General features: G+C 34.7%; 1 protein-coding gene across 1 annotated transcript; it reads left to right on the forward strand.

Annotated features, from left to right (window-relative positions):
- The first annotated feature begins 7,979 nt into the window (after positions 1-7,979).
- Positions 7,980-23,865, forward strand: LOC132553306 (dopamine beta-hydroxylase-like). The gene is made up of 12 exons (XM_060217537.1): positions 7,980-8,255; positions 18,184-18,330; positions 18,484-18,657; positions 19,043-19,126; positions 19,792-19,971; positions 20,383-20,485; positions 20,955-21,121; positions 21,603-21,785; positions 22,164-22,223; positions 22,651-22,778; positions 23,251-23,404; positions 23,776-23,865. The coding sequence occupies exons 1-12, from the start codon at positions 7,980-7,982 to the stop codon at positions 23,863-23,865; spliced, it is 1,746 nt and encodes a 581-aa protein (XP_060073520.1).
- The last annotated feature ends 658 nt before the right edge of the window (positions 23,866-24,523 follow it).

The following is a 24,523-nucleotide window of genomic DNA, read 5'->3' on the forward strand; positions in this document are numbered from 1 at the left end:
TAGTTATACAACATGGGTCTTTAGAGATATAACATGGGTGATATAGTTATACAACGTGGGTCTTTAGAGCTCTAACATGGGTGATATAGTTACATAACACGGTTCTATAGAGCTATAACATGGGTGATATAGTTATACAACATGGGTCTCTAGAGCTATAAAATGGGTGATATAGTTATACAACACGGTTCTTTAGAGCTATAACATGTGTGATATAGTTATACAGCGTGGTTCTTTTGAGCTCTAACATGGGTGATATAGTTATATAACACGGTTCTATAGAGCTATAACATGGGTGATATAGTTATACAACGTGGGTCTTTAGAGCTATAACATGGGTGATATAGTTATACAACATGGTTCTTTAGAGCTATAACATGGGTGATATAGTTATACAACATGGGTCTTTAGAGCTATAACATGGGTAATACAGTTATACAACACGGTTCTTTAGAGCTATAACATGGGTGATATAGTTATACAACACGGGTCTTTAGAGCTATAATTAGGGTGATATAGTTATACAACACGGGTCTTTAGAGCTATTACAAGGGTGATATAGTTATACAACACGGGTCTTAAGAGCTATAACATGGGTGATATAGTTATACAACACGGGTCTTTAGAGCTATAACATGGGTGATATAGTTATACAACACGGTCTTTAGAGCTATAACATGGGTGATATAGTTATACAACACGGGTCTTTAGAGCTCTAACATGGGTGATATAGTTATATAACACGGTTCTATAGAGCTATAACATGGGTGATATAGTTATACAACACGGGTCTCTAGAGCTATAAAATGGGTGATATAGTTATACAACACGGGTCTTTAGAGCTATAACATGGGTGATATAGTTATACAACACGGGTCTTTAGAGCTATAACATGGGTGATATAGTTATACAACACGGGTCTTTAGAGCTCTAACATGGGTGATATAGTTATATAACACGGTTCTTTAGAGCTATAACATGGGTGATATAGTTATACAACGTGGGTCTTTAGAGCTATAACATGGGTGATATAGTTATACAACATGGTTCCATAGAGCTATTACATGGGTGATATAGTTATACAACATGGGTCTTTAGAGCTATAACATGGGTGATATAGTTATACAACATGGGTCTTTAGAGCTATAACACGGGTGATATAGTTATACAGCGTGGTTCTTTAGAGCTATAACATGGGTGATATAGTTATACAACACGGGTCTATAGAGCTATAACATGGGTGATATAGTTATACAACATGGTCTTTAGAGCTATAATTAGGGTGATATAGTTATACAACATGGTTCTTTAGAGCTATAACATGGGTGATATAGTTATACAACACGGTTCTTAAGAGCTATAACATGGGTGATATAGTTATACAACACGGTTCTTAAGAGCTATAATTAGGGTGATATAGTTATACAACATTGGTCTATAGAGCTATAACATGGGTGATATAGTTATACAACATGGGTCTTTAGAGCTATAACATGGGTGATATAGTTATACAACATGGGTCTTAAGAGCTATAACATGGGTGATATAGTTATACAACATGGGTCTTTAGAGCTATAACATGGGTGATATAGTTATATAACATGGGTCTTTTGAGCTATAACATGGGTGATATAGTTATACAACACGGGTCTTTAGAGCTATAACATGGGTGATATAGTTATACAACACGGGTCTTTAGAGCTATAACATGGGTGATATAGTTATATAACATGGGTCTTTTGAGCTATAACATGGGTGATATAGTTATACAACATGGGTCTTTAGAGATATAACATGGGTGATATAGTTATACAACACGGGTATTTAGAGCTATAACATGGGTGATATAGTTATACAACATGGGTCTTTAGAGCTATAACAAGGGTGATATAGTAATCCAACATACGTACCATGTGAATCCAATTACATATTCAGAGTATATACGTTAAATCTATAGGTATTTTCCAAAGGCAATAACGACTTTTTCTGATCTTGCTGCACAGTTCAAAACGTGATAACAATTTGTGCACAACACATCCATTAAATTTTAATTCGTTCTCAGTTATTCTTTTTTTTTTCATTTAACTTAATTCGCAGCTATCAATAATTAATATTGACGTATCCTTATAAACTGCGATCAAGAATTTAAATATGAACAAAAATTTTTCGTTGCCGATTTAAATCAAACAAAGCCATTTACGGTTAACCTTAGATGAACGAGGCTATGAACAAAAAAACTGGACTTGCTAGAATTATAGAAATGCAATCTTCCACGAACACGTGACAACAACGTGAATGTCGTTTGATTGGTACATAGAACAAGTCAGCAACATATTGTCCTTTCATCTTACCATTCTTGTTTAATAACTCAATCTGGACATTGTAAACGAGGTGCCTGTCCCAACAAAACAATAAATGATCTCTAATCTCAGTCAATAAATCAATTTTCTCTCAGAGCAGTCTTGAATAAAACTTCCCATCAGCTCTATCCGGTTAAGGGCCCCATTGCACCTGCGTCAGACCTCTCTTGACGGATGTCTATAAATGTTAAGATGATATCGAGATTAAGTAAGCAGACGGGCGAATACAAACCGACTGGGTTCTTCTATTGCTTGACATGTATGCATCAGGATATAACAAAATGAATGTTTAACGTTACTTCAGATGTGATGTTCATGTTTCTTACGAAACAAAAATAGCTTTTTAGTGCTTTATCAAATCGTATCTGTAATTATTTTGATAAATACGATATTTCTGTCTGCTTAAAATGACAATATCTATATCTTGATATGTGAACCTATGTGTTACTTAACACTACACCATAACACACAAGAATTAAATAGTACATTAAAAGTCCGCCTCACTCCAAACGGTAAGCTTACCTAGTGTAATTTTTGATCGCCATATGTTACAGCCTGACTAGCAAGTATTTGCTGTAGATTCTTGTAATTTCTGTTAAAATGATAAGCAAGGATAAGGCAAAAAACTTTGATTTTCTCACTCTCTATTGCTTTTTATAGGACGAGTATTAGTTGCAATGATGAAATTCTGTAAGTACTGAAATACATAAATGTGGCTTCAAAATCAGAATGAACAAATTAAACAAAGAATTGAGAAAATATCGTTAAACTGCTTTTTATATGCATTTTTTAAAATCCATATAGTAAGGGGTACTGGCTGGTGATAGTTCAATAAAGGTTAGAACGAAAAATACAATGTCTGAAAAATGGATTTCTTCTTGCAGTCAAACAATAAGCCACAACAGAGCAATTGGGTAAAGAAAATGACATGATGGATAGGTTTTCTATCAAGCGACGTTGTACGAAGTTTTACTGATTAGGGTCATCAAAACATATCGTGACTATAAATGTCGGACAAAGGAATGAAATGCTGACTTGATGAGGAAACCAAGCTTGATGTTTTACCCTTAACGTAAAATGATCTTTTAATAATGCTGTTATCAAAACTCCGATGAAACATATCAACTGTATATTCTCTTTAATGATTGAAGACTAAGTTGCAGTTTTTGTTTTAATTTTCTATATATATATATATATGTAATTTTAATGTATTTAAAATGAAGCTAAGCGAACACTGCGAGAATCGTTTTATTTTGATTCCGAATAAAATATCACAAGTATTTGTAATCTTTATATTAAGTTTTTGATTAGAAGAGATTATTTATAAAGGTGATACTAGTCATTACATCTCTGTTTGTTTTGTTCCTTAGAAGTTAATGAGTATAAACTAAATGATCAAAATACGAGCCTCGTCTTTATGAAAAGTTTCGATATCATCTTATGTTAGCAAAGAATATGTCAATAAACAGATCTCGGTACGCAGATATAATGATATATATAGAGAGAGAGGGGGGAGAGAGAGAGAGAGAGAGAGAGAGAGAGAGAGAGAGAGAGAGAGAGAGAGAGAGAGAGAGAGAGAGAGAGAGAGAGAGAGAGAGAGAGAGGGGGGGGGGAGAGAGAGAGAGAGAGAGAGAGAGAGAGAGAGAGAGAGAGAGAGAGAGAGAGAGAGAGCGAGTTGGGAACGATTAATCTTCATAGCGATTTGGGTTCCATTTTTGAATACATGATAACATTTATTGCAGACTTCTTGAAATAAACATCAGAATTTTCAACAGAATCATATCTTTTCCCTTTTCTGTTTTCAAAACTTTCTTCTTATTGTTATTTTTTCTCTCCGAGAAGTGAAATATTATATATGAATTACCGTTGCAATGAGAACATTACTAATAATATAATCAATTGTAGTATGTTTTTCGGCATGTAGGAGCTCAAACCTTTCCGTTGAGTACTGTACGTTGACCCGACAATAGACCTAAAAGTTCTGTATCCTTTAATACCCATCAATTTTCCTGTTCTACCATTTGTTGGAAGCTTTGACAGTGCACATCCATCGGCCATAGATTTCGTTTTACGGTATAATGCTCTCCTCATCCCTCTAATGTCATCTGAACTTAATAATTGATCAGGGGTGTGCTTTCGGTTTTAGGCCCTATTGAGTTTGTCACGGAGCACCATTGTTCCGGGAGCGCTATATCGACTTATTGAATGTACGAAGTGAAATCACACGTACCGTGCAAAACATACATTCTGTGTCCAGAGTTTCCGGATGTACGATAATCGCGTTCATTTCATTTGATTTTGAATGGGAACCAAAAGAAATTCGTTTTAATTAATCTGAATATTTGTGTAGGCAGGACGCTATCGCCTTCTGCAGATTTATAAGATTATTCATAGACATCGAGGCTGTGCTAGGTAAAAGCTGAGGCGTCAATAAACAAAGAGATTTATAGCAAATAATTTTCAAATAAAACTAGTGATTATTCCGAATTCAAGTATGTTATGGAATGTGTGAAATACAGACGCCAAATAATTATAAAATTTCGCTTTTTAACTGGTGTTTATGAAAAGTAAAGAAAGATAGAAAGTAGTGTAAAAGCACAAAGTAACAAATATCAAGTCGCACTTCTTTTACCGCTTCATTCGTCAGAATTTGTGTCATAGGAAAAACGAATTATTGCTTATATTTATTTTCGTGAATAATCGACATGCATGCTTATTTTCGAAGCGATTTATGTTTCCAGCAAATTTCTTTTCTCGTCAAAATGTAATAAAGGGATACTGGATTTACAAACAAAAATGATCTCTAAATGCTAACTTTCAATTTTGTTTGCAACGACAAAATGTAAAGTTTCAAAAATTGCTGCAATTATTTACTTCTGTATCTTAACATTCTTCAAGACTTTATGGTTTGACAAGGAAATGTTTAGTAATTGTTTTCACGATAGAAAGTAGGGTTCGTTGTGTTTGAATTTTTTTCTTTTTTGTTTTGGTTTTTTTTTTTATAACTTTCACCTTCAAAAAATGTTTGGGTTCTAAATTCAAAATAAAAATCAGAAATAAAAAAGTCAGCATTTAAGTATTTTAAATTTGTAATTTTTGTAATAATTCTTGCAAAGTTATTCCCAAACCTCCAAAGAGAGGTGCCCTATGAAGTCCCTAGCAACGATGAAACGTTGAATTGTTGAATCACGACGTCAACCACGCCGTCAAAAATATAATTCAAGGGTGAAAATCTACAGAACGAACTTCCTTTTAAGTATTCCACCTCTTGAAAACAGGATGCAACTATTGGTAACAAAACATATATAAGTGTGTCTCAAGAATTGCACAAAGGATACCAAAGTGAAAAGCACCTTTCAATACTTTAGAGTTAAGTATAGTAGAGCCTAGCAATGAAGTAAGCTGCATCATAGAGCTATTGCATCCTTCTAGGATACGTCATTGATGCTAAGGGCCCAAATTAAATGTTAAAGCCTAGGAGGAGACTGAGGAATACCCAAAGTGATCGAAAGAAAAGTCAAAATCGAGATGGGGAGAAAGAGCAGTCTCATAACTAACTATATTTCGTAATTTTTGATTTACCTTTTGCTATACATATCGTCGATATCATTTCCAATATGTATCACCGGCTAGAAGTTCTCAGTGACTTTTTTTACCAACAAAATGTTAAAACAGTGAACTTATTCTCTTCCTGTTATTTTTTAACTTCATGTGAAAATAATTATTCAATTATGCAAAGTTCAAAACAGTAAAGTTTAAGAGAGATGTAAATATATAATATTGTTAAAATCTCAGGCTCAATAAAGACATGCCTAATTATGTCCGGGTGTAAGGCAAAAGGTTTAAGATGTCATGGGTCAGAAAATCGAAGCAACGACTGACAAAATATACTTATTCGTAATTCACAATCAAAATGATATGTTAGCTTTGTCTTAAATCTTTCATTAGAGTGCATTACCTTCACAATGACAAAATGAATCAAACAATCGGTCAATCGGGAATGCAATGTATAGCCACGGATAGAATTGCGTGCAAATCCAGTGTAAAAAGTTCAATATTGTGTGTGACCAACATTCGCACTAATGCATGCCACATATATATTACAAATGTAACTAATCAAATGACGGTGAAATACTTGGGGAATGTTCTGCTATCTATATGTTTGATCATGTACGACGAAATGCGTTCAACATTGAAGGAGGACAGACGCCTCTCTATTACATCCCAAAAATGGTCGCCATGAGACAAATCTAGGGACACTGCAGGCCAAGGTAACACGGGTACGTTCTGCTTTGGTGAATATGCCCCCAACAACACGCAGTAAAATAATACAGTGCATAAAACACTACTGATCAATGGAAAGACAAAACTCTCTTGGTATGCGTTGCTTAGGTTCATTAAAAAGTATTCTGGCCATTAAAATGTACCGAAAGCAAATTAAAATTCTGACCAATAGAACGAGCTTTGACCGTTAGCATCACTGACGAGAAGGACGAAACAGCTGTATGATGTAGCATCACTGACGAGAAGGACGAAACAGCTGTATGATGCACTTAAATGTATTTTAGGCTCTAGTGTATCTCACTCTAAAATTGCATTTAAAGGTGTTATTTTCTTGAGTGTCCGTGGTAGACACTGTTGGAATACGCTTAGTCCGTGATGTCAGCTGTTACATGCATGCTGCGTTTTAATTCATTCAAATGGTAGCACAGTCCAGAATATACACATGTGCTTGGCGTTGTTATTAAATCATCAGACATATGAAACTTACAAAATTCGTTGAATTATGGGTCTAGTACATGTCCCCATCTATATTTTGACTTTTCTATTGATTACTTGAAGTTTTCGTAGTCGCCTTCAAGACTTCAAAATATAAGCCCTTAACATCACTGACGAGTCCTAAAAGGACGATGCAGCTGTATGATGCAATTTGATTAATGTTTATTTTTGCTCTGCTGTATCCAACTCTAAAATGTTACTGAAAGATGCGATTCACTGGCGTGTCTTTTGTACAATTTATCAATAATTCAAGATATAATTTTAGCAATATTCGGTGTTAAATTCTGGACTTTTTAAGTATATGTCATTGCCAGTTTCTTTTTCCTTCAATATGTTACCCATATGTTCCTGTTTTATGCATTGCTGGTGTAAACAATATGTAGTACGTCCGATAAGCTATTCTATTCTACAAATTTTAACTATCAAATTAATTTAATCTATAAATTCCTTTTTACCTGCATGAACAAACGCTTCATCGAATTTCCTACCAGTCGTGCGATATAGAAATACTCATCTGGACAATATAACCAGTGATCTCGTTGATCTATCTGAGGTCATCCTGTCCCAGGCTACGTCAGCAGTGAATGACAGGTGCTCTGATAGCAATAAATACTGGTACTTCAGCAGCAGCAGCAGTCAGTGTGTCGAACAATGCTGCAGGTCTCGTGTGGGGCAGCGTTGTACAACCTGTCAGTATAGAAAATGATCAGTTGCTAATGCATCACTGAGTATACAAGTATCCGAGTGAGATACAATGCCTTTGCAATGTACGCTGGAGTATAACTTACATAAAACCATTATAAAACATTTGAAGTAAAAGCATTTTTGTCAACCATTAATATGAACTTTTTGACTACAGCGCTGACAATCATCTGGATGCTCCAGACTGCATTGTCATTGCCAATATATCGGTACCACACAATTTTGGACCCAAATGGACAACTGTCCTTGGACTGGGATGTGGACGGTGTGCAACAGTTGGTAAAGTTCCAGTTGGTCGCCATGGTGAACAATCATAAAAACAATTGGTTTGGTCTGGGTTTTTCTGACTACGGAATGACTAACGATGCCGACCTCGCTGTTTATTGGGAGGCCAATGGAGTTCACCACTTTCAGGTGAGTGGTCATTCTCAATATTAGAAATCTACTTCATTATAAACGTGTGTATTGAAATGACATAGACGAAAAATAGAGTTCAAGTCTCATGAACAAATGATAAGTAAATAAATATATAAATTGAGGTTGATCTATAGGTTACATGTATTGCAACCTCTATTGCATAAATATTATATGATAACGACTGAAAATACTGAATATGCTCTGGTAACCTTTACGTACATCCATTATCAATGATAAACGGGAATCGTTCTCGTCCTTCATTTTAGTTTTGATAGGTGTGTTAGGGGAGGGAGGAGCGATTTAAAGGTAAATTGTTACCAAAATGTGCAGTTTACTTTAACTACAATGTGACATTGATATATATATAGTTGTATAGATTTGAAATGTTGATGTGTTTTGAATTAGTTTTTTCAACAACAAATGTCTGAATTTTTAGCCTTGTGTGTTTAAGTGTTAACGATGTGTTAGTTTCTTTTTTGACGATACATAACTTATACACATATAGTCATCAATACAATGAACAGTAGAATTAGTGTACAGCTTTATTCGCATTCCTCTGAAGATGAGGAATACGTTAAAGAATGTACAAATAATTTTACCGGTGTCCTTTCTTGCCTTTCGTTTGTTTCAACACAGAATGTCTCTATTGTGATATGTTAGAACACTGATAACTGCTGTAATGCTTCTGTCGTTTGTACAATGACAGACAACACTAAAATCAAGCATCACTGCTAAACATGCTGTAAAACTAGATCATTTTCATTGATACCAATCCATTTGTATGCATCTAGTTGCCGTCATTTGTTCTCCCTTGTTACGTAGAGTTATCGTGCTGGATTTGCAACTGTCCTCCCATTTGACATGGTCCATAACACCTTCCTGCTTTCGTTTTGCTTTATTTGCAAGTTTAATTGTCCTTTGAGCCTCATAAACATGAAATATTGTGAATATTAACATCCTGGTTATTCTATAAATTTCATACATAACGATTTTCTGTCTACGCTTTTGTTTTTAGGGGTTGATCGAATATTAAATGACGTTTTCTGATGTTTTATCATTCTTTTTTGCATTGTAATATAATAACCAAGTATCATTTATTCTGTGCAGGTTGGCGACATAAAGAATGTCATTTAATGGAAACATTTTAATTCATTATTAGTTGAATCACATAATCTAGAAACAGTTAAACAGTTATTTGTGTATACTTATCATTGTGTTGTGTAGAAAAAATGTCATAAACTCGATTTTTCGTAATGGCCATTATCAACGCCTACATGCTGAAAATATTGAATAGAAAACTATTTTGTCTGTCTGCACGTCATGACTATAAGTGACATATCACGTTGCAACGTCCAATCTTAACGAATACAGTCATATTGTCCCCGCAAATTAATATTACGGAATTTCAAACTATAAAAAAGACGATTGTTTTCCTTAAAATTGATCAACCTATTTAAAAGAAATCTCTGTACACGCAAGTGATATGACCTCGACAAACATAAAAATATGATTTTCATTTGAACTTGACACGTTAACATAAGGAATGTGATATATGTTATCGGCGTTAATGTGAAAGATGTAGCTTGTTCCTATACAGATGCCTCTTTGTTCTGATTTCACCCTCGTTTACAACCCGGTGCTGAAAAAGTATGAAAGATTTTATATCGAAAAAAATTGCAACATGAGTGTTCTTCGCATTTTTGACGATAACGTTTGATAATATAATCAGCGATGTGAATGCTTCGATTAGGAGATAGTGCTATAGTTAAAAAATGAGTTATTTTCTTAGCATGTAAACAATGAAATAACGTGCCATCAAAGACGAAATAAATATCAGTGCTACAAGGGTTGGAAATGTCAAGAGATGTGTTTAAGTGAATTAAATTATAAGAATTTCTGCGCTTGATATTTTGTTATAGATCGAGATGGTGCAGAGTGTGTTTGATTCATAAATCTTTTCTGTAACATCCGATTACTTTAATAATTATCTATATGTTACGTTATTATTCGTGACGTCACAAGGTATTTGCTTTTGAGCTTAACTTGAGGAACTTGATAGTACCGCTCACAGGATTTCAATGTTGGAGGCAATCGCACTGCTCGTATGGACGTATGAACCTGACGAGGTAGCCCTATAGGCCTATTTCGATCACTGACCATACGATTCTCGTTAAAGACGAGTTCTTTGTCCATGACTCCGCTAGATCGTATAGAGTTGCTAGTAAACTGACCAAGATCTATTACATATGTAACTACCTGATCTGCTGCGAATATTCTTCTCTGGTGATAATCGATGGAATCGTTACCTGAAAACGGTTGCTTATCACAATGCGTACGAATTAAATTATCTCCATCAAGATTCGTAGCGAGTGCTACACGACATCTCCTAGCAGTTGATCATTTGAGAATATACGATATCATGTTGTTTTCCTTTATCTACGGAAGCATATTGTACACATTAGTTAAAATATTTGGAAAATATAGAAATAAAGACGTTTATTTTTTGGTAAATTGTTGATTTTCTCGCTACTTTTACCAATTTTCACAGACAATGTCAAAATAAGGATCGATATAACATAAACATTTCCTATTCACCTTCTGTAAAATGATTGAAAATCACGAAAACATGAAGATATACCGATATAATTCTACATAATGAAACAAACCACAACATAGCTGTATCTTGTTTAATTGCTGCGTATTACGGTACTACTTTAAAGTATCATATCCTTTATCTGTAAGATTAGGGAAATATATGTCCGCAAGGATATGTAGTCCGACACATCAGTATAAGTGTATGCTAAAAGAGCACGATACCATATAGAACAATTATGGAAAGCGATATATACATAAAAACTCAAATCGTATTAAGATGATCGATCGATAACCTACATGACCCAACTATGTATACAAATGTAACAAATCGACTCTGATGTGTCGAGATGTAATGATAAGAGATCATTATTCCGATGTAGAAATTTGATATGTTATCAATCATAATTGACAATGCCAGTGAATTAATTGCCTGTAAAGGGAGGTAATTTGAGAACCTGATTTTACTAAAACTCTCACAGGATTATTAAGCTGAATATTTACGAAGTGTCTTGTTTCAATCCATTCGTTTGTCAACTACCATAATTAATATGAAATTCATCCTGCCTTGGTATTCACTGCGCTATTGTTTAATTGAGTTTATTGTACTGAAATAGGACACATTGTCCCTTCATGGAGAACAAAATTAATGTGAAGAAAGCCTTGTTAACCTGACATAAAAATTAGAGAAATGTTATGCCAGAGTATATAAGTATATAACTATACCCTTTTCTGTAAATCATACAAATAATAATACTGTGTTTATATATATACATGTTTACTATACTGAAGTAAAATTACAACTGTAGTATTACTGTATAACAAAACTGATGTGTACAGTCAGTAAATGATTGACAAGGATATTTTTACCACATGTTTACAACATCATATTTAAATCATTACACAAGTTCATTATCATAATACAATTTTCATTATAGAGTTTGAAATTTATACTTCCTGATTAATAAAACTTTTAATATTTTATTACAGAATTTGATTCAAGAGTCATGTACGCTTGTTAGAGTGTCTGAAACAGCTGTAGGAAAACAAATATCTGATTACTTGAGTTAGAATATGTTTCATTGGTTGTAACTTATCACATTGGCCAGAACTCAGAAATAGCCACTATATATAGGCATTAAGAATGACGAAACAAAAGAGTGATAAAAGACCATATTTTCAATAGTTATATACACACATACGGAGGATCTTATTTTGATTCGGGCATCGTATTTGCTTTATGAAAACGTCAAGAAATTACCAACATGACAACCTGATCCAAATTCTATAAAAATATCAATCTTGGTAAAAAATATATCACATTCCCAAATAAGGAAATGCTGTCAACCAGATACTCCATTTTTATAATTTTGTCCTCCGTATTTTTTATTACTTAGCTTTTTTTTAAAAATACGCTTCAGTTTAGTTCACAATAAAGTCTATGAATTGTCAGGTGTTTTCTAAAATCAAACCAATGTGACGGGCTTCATAACTCTTATCCGAAATTGAATTTTTTAATTAATCGCGAACGATAACTTAACAGAAATCGTATTATCTTCATTGTGATGTCAAAAGCAAATTAATCACGTCATTTCATTTTCACCCCTGAAATCACAATATGTAATTTTAAATGATGGCAGTGATATATGAATCTTATTTTTTACAGCAGCATCCGTTCATCTCCAACTTAAAGATTTAACAAGCCGCAGTTGATTTAATATTCAAAGGCGTGTTTCCAATGTCACGATTTTAGGACAAGATGTCGTCAATTAATATAGAAGCTTACAAAAACAGGGTTTTAAGAGATGCAGGCTGATGAAGATCACTGGAGTATCTGTGCAGTCGTCATAAATAATCTTAACTGCCTTGTTCGAAAGGAAGTCGAACGTGTTTGAAGCTTCCTGGTGGGTACGTTCTTGTTTACCTTGTCCTCAGTGTTTGGAACTGAGAGTAACTAAGGTTTACATAGCAAGTGTCGCCCACCATGTCTATCTTGTTATGTAATAAACATTATTATGTAAGTCCAATATCTTATAACCCGGTCGAGTTATATACTTTGCCTTGTTACGTATCAGCTTCTTAATATTATCAATAAGACAAATGGGTTAAAACAGAAATATGGACTTTATTTAGAGTTTCAGAAATCATATCTGTTTTCAGAACAGTTTGATATGATGCATTCTATTTGATTAGTTTTGGTTTTCTATCTTCTTTCGTCATGAGTAAAATGTAACTCCCAGGCACTGCGTGTGTGATTTAAATTACATGATAATAGCGTAGGCCAGAGTGCCGGTTTGAACGGGAGTCGTATTTCGAAATTCAGATAATGAATGAATGTAGCATAACTTGTATGAATGTAATATTACTTGACAATCCATTTTGCCATACAATGTCGTATTATGCCTTTCCCCCAGTCATTCTAATCGCTTATGGTCGGAACGAAACGTTGACGGTGTTCTGTGTGTAGTTTAAGCAAACAAAGCGACCGAATTATTGTTACATATCATATAAATAATAATGAAACTAAAATACAATTTCTTCAACGATTTTATTCAAATACACAGAATGCTATCAAAATACAGTCCATTGAGTGCATTCTGTGTCAGTCAATGTTTTGTTATAAGAGATTGTTTGAGTACAGAGAGACAACACTCATTCACAATGATAATACCCATTCAACATTTATTCTGTACCATGTTACCATTACACAGATCGGTTGTAATGGGCTTTGACACTTGAACCATTGTGGATGTACAGATGACGTCAGTAGAATATCTGATGAAAGATGGTCAATATTTGTTTCGTTATCAAAGACAAAATGTCCAATCTAATATGATAATTAAATAAATGTGTTAATAGAATGTAAGGTGACCTATTCCTGTACGTAACACTACTCATTAATAGATTGATAGATCAGTCGAAGTTTCCATTCAACAACCTAATAGGGTGGTGTTTATCATTATCATTTATTTTTTTATCTTCATTCATAAAACACTCGAAAAATTGGAAGATCAAACGACAATCTAGACATTGATTCAGGGCGTTTTTTTGTTTTGTTTGTTTGTTTGCTTGGCTTGCGTTCTTTTTTGTATTTGTTTCCTCTTAATATGACCCGTTTTAAATCATAGCTTACTGAAATACTGATTTCTGTAAAACATTTACAGAGCGCATTGCATTCTTCCATCATAACAGTTAATTCACTATATCTTGATAATGCTCTCTCTATAATATACACGTTGAGTGATTATCCATTTGATGATTCATTTTCCAATCATGTTTTTTTTATGCATGTCCTCTTTAGTAAATGTCAAATTTGTTCTCGAGTTTGTTTTCTTATTCTATCTTTTCCAAATATTATTTTCTCTTGTTGTGTCAATTCTTTAAAATAACATAGACATAGTACATTCCTAAACAAATTGACCACTCGAATTGAATTTTTCCCTTGACTACATTGATATCCTGTTAATATAATGAAGCGGTAATGTACGACTTCGTGAGCAATTTTGCCTTCCTCGTTCATATACAAATAAAGTTGTTTTCACAATTCATCATGTCAGATATTACCACAACACTTTATTTTTTTCAAATTAAAGTTTAATATGTTTTTAAGCTTACTTGCTTCGATTCCCTTAGTTGAAATGTTGGGAACTAACGCTGATGTAGTAACTATTCACTTTGTGTGTCTTTTAAACGATCTTAAAGAATGATGGTGGTAGACACTGCTGGTGGACTTTATGTCCTCGAGGTGTCCTGTAACCTGCTTGCCATGCTTTAATTCATTCGAATTGTGGCATGGTTCAGAAAATGCGTATGTACTTGACGCCGTTCTAAAATTATTTGATGTATGAAAATTACGAAATTTATTTACTTACAACAAGTAGCTTCCCATTTGTTAAATGTATGCCGGCTATTACAACTAATTGATTTCGAAACAACTGCAACAAAATAACATGTATTTGCATATTTTATCTCCTTCTGTCTTTGCTAACATATTTCATGCAATGGATGACATTTTAAAGTCACTGTGTGATAAATATTGACAGTAGCAACGATCATACGACGGTTCAAGTTTCACATCCTATACTGTCATAGGATATAGAAGGAGATATTCTGGCGCGATTGCCATATGTTGCCTTTGTGATATGTATACCCAGATATCATGTGTGAAACTCTAACACATATCATAGCAGTTATGTCAATGAAAATCATATCGCTGGTTGGTTAGAAGGTAAGTAGGATTGATCATGAAACGTGTTCTAGTCTGACATATCAGCGAAGATCTATTTCACAGAACGACTGCCGGACAAGATATAGGTGTTTACATCAAAAATTGAAACATATTCATCGTAGATTTTATCTCTTTTTTCTGTCCTAACAGAATGAAGCAACTATAGGAAGATTTTTAGTATTAAAGGGTTGTATTTATTTGTGGTGCAGTACAAAAATGTCAACTATCGACACTTCATTTTTGCTTCAAACTTTTTGTTCTATTGATCATAGAAAGTTTATAAATGATTGCACATGAATAAAATAGTATGCTACACAACACCTTGGCCAGTTTAAGAGACAATGGAAAGGACAGTGTATTTATAAAACTTTCCTTGTACATTTCCAGCCTCCATGGGAAGTTTTCCTTCCAGATTTTGCCGTCGTGTCAATGATTTGGAGGTCACGTCAAGATCTGTTGCTTTTTTTTTTTTTTTTTTTCCTTTCTTTTTTACCAGACAGCTAATATTCCTACAGACTAACGTTACAGATAAGGGTTCGAAGCGTTATGAAATTCAACTTTAACAGCCGTCTTTAAAACAGTTTTGAATAACAATCATTGATAAACATTAACTGTTCTCCGATAGAACGACATAAAGACAACGACATTTGTTAAGGATAGTTATACATCTAAAATTGTAGCCAAACCAAACCATGAAATTATGAATTCTTAATCATGTCAACTCGTGCTGAATCATACCGAGACAAACCAAGTGCATTTGTAAATTAATCCAATCTTGGCCTCGAACGATCGATGAAGTTAAACAGATACTATGAGATAATAGTGATATTGTATTTCTGATACTAAATCACCACGATGCACGCTTGTCATTGTTACAGCCGCCTCAAAGCACATTAAAATTCAAAATGAAGTAATATATTTCGGACCCGCGTAATAATAATACAACCATGATGTATCGCTGTTGGCCACCAGTGGTATTAACAGTTTGACAGTGAACAAAACACTGAACAAGTTTTCATGTCTAATTCAATAGGAGACATGTAATTAGTATTTGATTGAATAATCTTAGTTTAAACTTTGCTTGTCTAGTGATATTGAATTTATGAAGGTAATTTTGAAGGAATATTACTGTTCATAGAGATAAAATTAACACGGATATCTCTGACAACAATATGGCGAGGATGTTATAAACAAATCCTAAATCAATATGTCGTATTGCTAGAATTATATTTCATGTTACTGAATGAAATATAAGTGGTTATTGTAAGGCTATTAAAAAGGATATTACGTATGAAAATTAGCTTTGTGAGATGCATTTCTTATCATAGTTAGGCTAAAAAGGATATAACTTAACGTTATCTGTTGAGAAGGATGTTGCTGATTAAAGTTAGGCTTTGAGGTAATATTACAGCCGAGATAACATTACAGCCGAGATAACATTACAGCCGAATATTACTAACCGATGTCACAAGTAGATTATCAAAAGTTATTCTAGAGTTCCAGAGACGATATGACACGTGTGTGCACACGACTATGTCATTGAGGTATGACGGTTTGTTGGATTTTATTTTATTAAAGTCTTTAACAGATGAAATTAGACAACGACTGAATACAATGAACACCACTAACAAAAAGGAAACTACTCATTCTATTGAAAAAGGATTTATTGATCAAAGTTGGGATTGTGAGACATCTGTTACTGATTATAGTCAGGCATTGAGATAACATTACTAACCGTTGTTACATGTAGGTTATTATAAGCAATGGTAATGATCATAGATAGGTTACTAGATGTAATATTACTTAATAAAATAAGTTTAATGAGCCGGGTATTACTGACCAAAGAGGCTATTACGATGGAGTGTAACTGATCACAGTTAGGCTATTGAGACGGACGTTACTGATCACAGTCAAGTTAATGAGACGGACGTTACCGATCACAGTCAGGTTATTGAGACGGACGTATCTGATCACAAACCATTGATATGGATAATACTGTTCACAGTCAGGTTTGAGACGGACGTAACTGATCACAGTCAGGTTATTGAGACGGACGTTACTGATCACAGTCAGGTTATTGAGACGGACGTTACTTATCACAGTCAGGTTATTGAGACGGACGTTACTGATCATGGTCAGGTTATAGAGACGGACGTTACTGATCACGGTCAGGTTATTGAGACGGGCGTAACTGATCACAAACCATTGATATGGATAATACTGTTCACAGTCAGGTTTGAGACGGACGTAACTGATCACAGTCAGGTTATTGAGACGGACGTATCTGATCACAAACCATTGATATGGATAATACTGTTCACAGTCAGGTTTGAGACGGACGTAACTGATCACAGTCAGGTTATTGAGACGGACGTTACTGATCACAGTCAGGTTATTGAGACGGACGTATCTGATCACAAACCATTGATATGGATAATACTGTTCACAGTCAGGTTTGAGACGGACGTAACTGATCACAGTCAGGTTATTGAGACGGACGTTACTGATCATGGTCAGGTTATAGAGACGGACGTTACTAATCACGGTCAGGTTATTGAGACGGGCGTAACTGATCATAGGCCCTTGAGATGGGTATTACTGTCCACAGTCAGGTTATTGAGACGGACGTAACTGATTACAGGCTATTGAGATGGACGTTACTGATCACAGTCAAGTTATTGAGACAGACGTTACTGATCACAGGCTATAGAGACGGACGTAACTGATCACAGGCTATTGAGATGGACGTTACTGATCACAGTCAAGTTATTGAGATGGACGTTACTGATCACAGTCAGGTTATTGAGACGGACGTATCTGATCACAGGTTATTGAGACGGACGTTACTGATCACAGTCAAGTTATTGAGACGGACGTTACTGATCACAGGCTATTGAGATGGATATTACTGATCACGGTCAGGTTATTGAAACGGACGTTACTGATCACGGTCAGGTTATTGAGATTGACGTTGCTGATCATAGTTCGGCTCTTTAGTCGGGCTTTATAGTACTGACTATGGTAAAGCTATTAAGAGATATATCTAACATCCTAAGTTTATTGAGAAGAGTCGTCTAAGATATTTTTCTACATCTTTGTCAACAGGATTGCTGGACGGACGATCATGGGCGTTTACACGTTGACAGGCACCAGGATTTTATTTTAGTAACATCATCTATTGAGGGACAGAAGCGCATTCTGGAGTTCCAAAGACGATATGACACGTGTGATACACACGACTATGTCATTGAGGTATGAGGGTTTTGCTGGTTTTAATTGTGTCAAAGTCTTTAACAGGTAAAATTAGACAACAACTGGACACAATGAACACCGCTATCACTACGTGAATGACTGCAGAGAAACATATCAATTCTGTGTAAATGTATAAACGCTTTGTTATTGCAGAATGGCACTACACATATATTGTTTTTCTTCGGTGAATCCAGTCCCCGTACATTGGAGGGTGTGTCATTGTCTGGCGTAGGAGTTCAAGTCACACGGGTACAGCTTCTAAAACCGGACATCCCCGCCCCTGTGTTCCCAAGTGATACATGGACATTTGACGTCACTGCTCCTTCGGTAGGTAAATTTTGTACTATAAATATTCGTCGGTGTCAGAATTCGGATTAAGTTTACAACCAGTAAAATAATAAATCCATCCAAGACATAGTTGGGATTCATTGGATGATGTTTCAGGAATTTGCTGTATCCACGACTTCATTTGCATACTTTTAACCTGACAAAGATAATCTGAAATTGGCCAGCTATTACACATGTAATCATCAAATGTGCTCCTTTCTGAATCAGAGTCCTACCAGTTTAGACTATTTCTATGTAAATATAACTGAATAAATATTTTGACCCGTTGTCAGGCAACAACAAGCTTTATTTTAATTGTATATTCATTATTTCTAACAAGACTGAATAGAATTGTACATGTTAAAAACCGTGTTTTCCTTTGTAGATCACAGTTCCCGATAAGGATACTACATACTGGTGGTATCTTACAAGGCTTCCTCACCTGTCTGAAAAACACCATATCATCAAGGTGAGTATATGTAATATATGTACAGATATCTTCACATATATTAACTAAGAATACAAATACTAAATATATATCGGAAAAATACACAGTCGCACATCTTCAAGGTGAGCACAAATATGTTTAAACATCATCAAAAACATATCAGAAAAACAATGGTAACACGTCATCATGGTAAGCATAAATATTTGTACAAAGCTCACCACACGTATATCAGAGATGTCATGGTAACACGTTAATAAGTTAAATATAAAAACTTGAGCAAATCTCAGCAAATGTATAAGAAAAAACCATGGTAACACGTCATTAAGGTGACTACAAATGTATGTATAAACCTCGTTATATGTCTGTCAGAAAACCTTGGTAACAGAAAAGCATGTTTACATATCGTTAGAAATGAGTACAAATATATCTACAAACCTCACCAGTGTCTATCAAAGACCACACCATTACATATATCGAAGATGTAATATTTAGTTTTAGCTATAAACATGTATAAAGTAATACATGTAAACACGCTATTGAATCAGTTATGTACACTATTCTGTTATAATAGATATAGTAGCACCTATGTTTAGGGCAATCACTTACTTATGAAAGAAATAACAAAATCCGAAGTATCAATGTGTAAAAGACATATCAAAATTACCTGTACAATTTATCCAATGTAGTACGAAAGTGTCATTCAACCCGGAAGTGAGCACCTAGTACACCACATGGAGGTATTTCAGTGTGAAATCGGCCCCAATGACGTCATCAGACCTTACAACGGCCCCGGAATGGCGGAAGGGAAGCCACCAGGACTGTCCGCATGTCGGAATGTTATCGGAGCCTGGGCAATGGGAGCTGGGGTAGGCAGTACTGTTGTGTTGTTGTATGATATGGAAGGATGTAGATATAGAAATGTTCTTTAAAATGAATCCATACATTTTTGAACGTATAGTTTTCTAATATCGTACAGCTAGTAATTTTCATAGGTTAACATTTTCGTTATTTGTTATTAAAACGGTCGAATAATTTATGAATAAATCAAAATTTTGCGATCTCAATTTAATGATACCGAATACTCGTGTGTCTCACGGATATACTTCACGGATTCAATTTTCGCTACTACGTTATTATACCTCGAAATAACGAAAATATCAATCCTGCGGATATAACCGACTATACGTTATACATTTAAGTTCTATATCATAATAAATGTGTTTCGTTAAGAAATAAGATCATGATGTCAGATTTACCACTATTGTTTTCATTTGTAGCCATTTATACTGCCCCCAGAAGCCGGAACACCAATAGGCGAGAAGTCTACATCCTCCTTCATCCTCCTAGAGATACATTACAACAACCCTAATATGATCAGAGGTATTATACAAGATAAAAAATTCGACAATGAAATAAAAATCAAATAAAAACCTGCCAGATAATTACACAAGAAGCACCAGAACAAGAGAAACTTTACTGGTATCAATGCAGGCATTCTTGATGCATCAAAAAAGTTTAGAAATAATTAGAAGCCAAATTCTCTCAAATATTAATGTTTCAACAATGGTTAAGTAATTATCAATAATTTGGTATTATCTGACCCATAAACTATCATATATCAAAACGATATTTTTATTTTCAATACCTATGTATACGTTATCAGTTTTACATAATCATATTGATAAGACAATTTTGCAAAAAATTATTTAATCCACATCTTTCTCCATACAGTAAATGTATACATACTTTCCCTTTCTTCTCGTCTGTTTACATATCATACTAAAAGCTTACTTTCGTTACAATAAATAAATACATTCTAAATAAATCAAATTACGCATTGCAATTGCAGGCATGGTGGATTCGTCAGGAATAAGATTTTATGTCACACGTCATTTGCGTCGCCATGACGCTGGCATTATGGAACTTGGATTGGAATACACAAACAAAATGGCTATACCTCCGGGTCAGACATCCTTTCCACTTACTGGTTATTGTATCGCTGAGTGCACATCTGTGGTGAGAACTTTCAAGTGAAACAACGTGGGCAATTTGATTGAACATATTATATATATATATTAATAAAAATGATTTTTGACAAAAGAAGAAAGACGTTACATTTTGCACTTTGACAAAAGAAGAAAGACGCAAAATGTAACGTCTTTCTTCTTTTGTCAAAAATCATTTTTATTTATAATTTACTCGCATCTCGTCAAATCAAGTTTTTTCTATATATATATATACGTTAACATTCAATGCTACTGTCTTATATGTAGAAAGTGTATTTAATATATTTTCTGGTTTTTCAAGTCGTGTCATCCTTGTACTGCTCATGAAACAGTGGAATTAGTGAACAAATACATGAAATCAGAATTTTTGACATCATTAATTTACAGTCTTCGTTCAATAACAAGAATTAGGTTAATCAATACAGGAAGTATGTAAACAGTTAAATGACTTCTAAACTTTCTTATAAAATAATTTCAATTGTTTACTAAAGGGCCTTGGTCATCAGAGCATTCACATATTTGGATCACAATTACATACTCATTTGACTGGAAAGAAAGTATATACCAAACACGTTCGTGATGGAGTAGAGCTTCCAGAACTCAATCGAGACAATCATTACAGTCCACATTTCCAAGAAATCCGTCGTCTTCCTGTTCCAGTCGAAATTCGTCCGGTAAGGTATTCTATGTCTTGCCTTGTGTCAGATGTATTTGAAATGTTGTCCTAATAACACAGAACAATCATGTTAGGACTTTCGTCCAATCAATGATGGAAAATGAAATAATGTCATTCTTATTCGCATTCTGTTTAACATATATTCAAAAAGGTTGAGTGATCGCATGATATATATTTTTCTGTGTTCAAAACCTCGACAATGTTATCATCAATTTCACTTTGGATGCACAAGCCTAGGAAAAAGCACACATTCTTTATCACTGATGCTGTAGAAAAAAATCGAGTTTCTACACATGAACATATACAGTTCTACTCTAACTATGGATTATTTTCTTGTCGGTTTTTAATAAAATAAAACTATTTTCTGTTTTGGTAGGGTGACGCCTTGGTGACTACATGTGATTACCATACTGAAGACAGACCAAACGTTACAGTGGTATGCTAATACTTTTTCGGGCTAAATCTCTGAATTCACACAACCATGGAAGCAAACCTGCTCTTCAACGGCTCTAAATTGATACATTCTTTCCCATATAGCTTCGCAGTCAACCCTTTTTCCTCATTTAGATCCAATGTAAATTCTGTCTCAAGCAGCTCCAGAGACAATCTCCCTTTTAGAGTTTTCTTTGACACAGCCCTTGAATCAAACTTCTTTTCTCATATCCCTAGGTTGCCTTAACATCTTGCCTGATTCGACATGCTGTTCCTTTCAAATTCATTAACCTTAGTTCCATGTATCATTTTAATATTTAAGTAAGACAGGACTAAATCCTCATATGATCTGCTGATTCTAGTGCCCACGTGAAATATTGATTGTTTCGTGTATCGCTTTCCTGTATTACAGTCTTGATGTGTGTTGACAGGGCGGGTTTTCTATCAAGGACGAGATGTGTGTAAACTATATACTATACTACCCCCGGACAAGCCTTGAGGTCTGCAAGTCCTCAGTACAAACATCAAGTCTTCATAAGTTCTTCAGCTTCCTCAATATGTAAGTCATCGTCTATGGATGTCTCTTTGATAAATCATATTGGCATGCAGTAGGAATTGGTCAGGAGGCAGAGTTTGTTTATATACTGATGAGGAAAGCAGAAAGAATAAAATATTACTATCATTATCACTTCATCACGTTTAAAGTGACCGTTCTAAGTAATGAAATATAACTTACATTACCATTCGTGGTAACCACCCCCGTATTGGTACTATTCAAGTTTTTAAAAAAAGGCGTTTGATCGTTCGTCAATAAATCATAATGCTGCAAGCTAGGACACGTGATAAAATCGAAACTAAATGAATGGAATGGGCATGAAATACGATCACACTTCCGTTTTCGATTGACTTCGAAAGCATTATATTTACAAAAACATTAAACGGTTTATGTCATTATAACATTTAGCGGTCTGTTATGGGTTATTTTACCATCACAAGTCACATATCATTCGTATTGATTAATTCATGGCCAGGTGGGACAATGACAAGACATCGAGGAGGAAGGGCGACAGAGAAAACTACAGTTCAATCCGCTGGTCACCTACCACCACAAAGCTTATGTTGTCACTGTACGACATGGCACCACTCTCGATGCAGTGCAACAGATCTGATGGCACACGCTTTCCGGTAGGTCTCCTCGCCTATCACAGAGCAAACGTTTTTTTCCCTATCACTTTCTACGAGTATTGATAAAATAAGAAAAGAGGGATGACATATGTAATACATAGAACACTTCCTGTTCCAGATTTTATAGATCTTTATTGACACTGTGCTGTGATATCATTTGTTGTATACCACAGGAACTTTAGCATTCCTTTTTATACATTATCTCTCTCTCTCTCTCGCTCTACAATGGTCCCATTACTTGCAGCTATGAAGGTGTGCCAATGAAAATAGTTTTATAGTAATGATATTAAAATATCAAGAGATATCAAAACTGTATTTTTCTATTCACTTAAAATTAACGCACACCTTCAAAAATTATATATTCTATCCAGGGAGTTTGGGAACAAGCAAAGAAGACACGCATAAATCTACCTCTCCCGAAGCCAAAGTCGCGATGTCGTTCAAGACGCCTGTTCCATTGATATCTGACATCAGAACGTATTACTTGATGAACACAAGACCACGCACCCAATGTCTATACAACGCAAATTCTACTGGAATAAAAATAGGACAACGATTAATGTGTTTCTGTTGTTTGTATATCATATGTTTATGTTTCGTTCAATAATGGAACCAAAGTCAAATGGAGCCTGAAGTAGGCACCAAAATAGCAAATGTTACGATGAAGGATAATTATGTGACATCACAATAGATCCTTCTACATGTACAATCCTTACTTTGATTTATTCACAGCAATGTTAACGTTTAATTAACGTTTTCAAACTTGATTAACTTTAAGATTTTCCAATAAGAAACTTTTTTTCCAATTCGTGATTCTAGTTTTGATAATTACATTGTCACCACCAATAGACAAATGACGAGTGTGTAGTAGTCGGGAGTATAATAGAAATTAGCATGACAAGATGGTGATAAGTTTATAGTAAAAACAGGTTGCATCGGTGATCTTACACAAATCCATTAGGTGGTTGCAATGTACTAGTGCAAGAAAGTCGATTTCGCTACGCTTTGTCTAAAAACCTGGTCAAGAGGTGCGATAGTATATGAGCCTAAGTACTGTCATATCGCATCGTATCCAGATGGGTTCCTTTGCCTGTTGCTTAAAATGGTTGTTTTCCCTAT

This window comes from Ylistrum balloti, unplaced genomic scaffold, assembly GCF_031769215.1.
Source record: "Ylistrum balloti isolate Yb309-2 unplaced genomic scaffold, AGI_CSIRO_Ybal_v1 Utg370316, whole genome shotgun sequence".
NCBI lineage: Eukaryota > Metazoa > Mollusca > Bivalvia > Pectinida > Pectinidae > Ylistrum > Ylistrum balloti.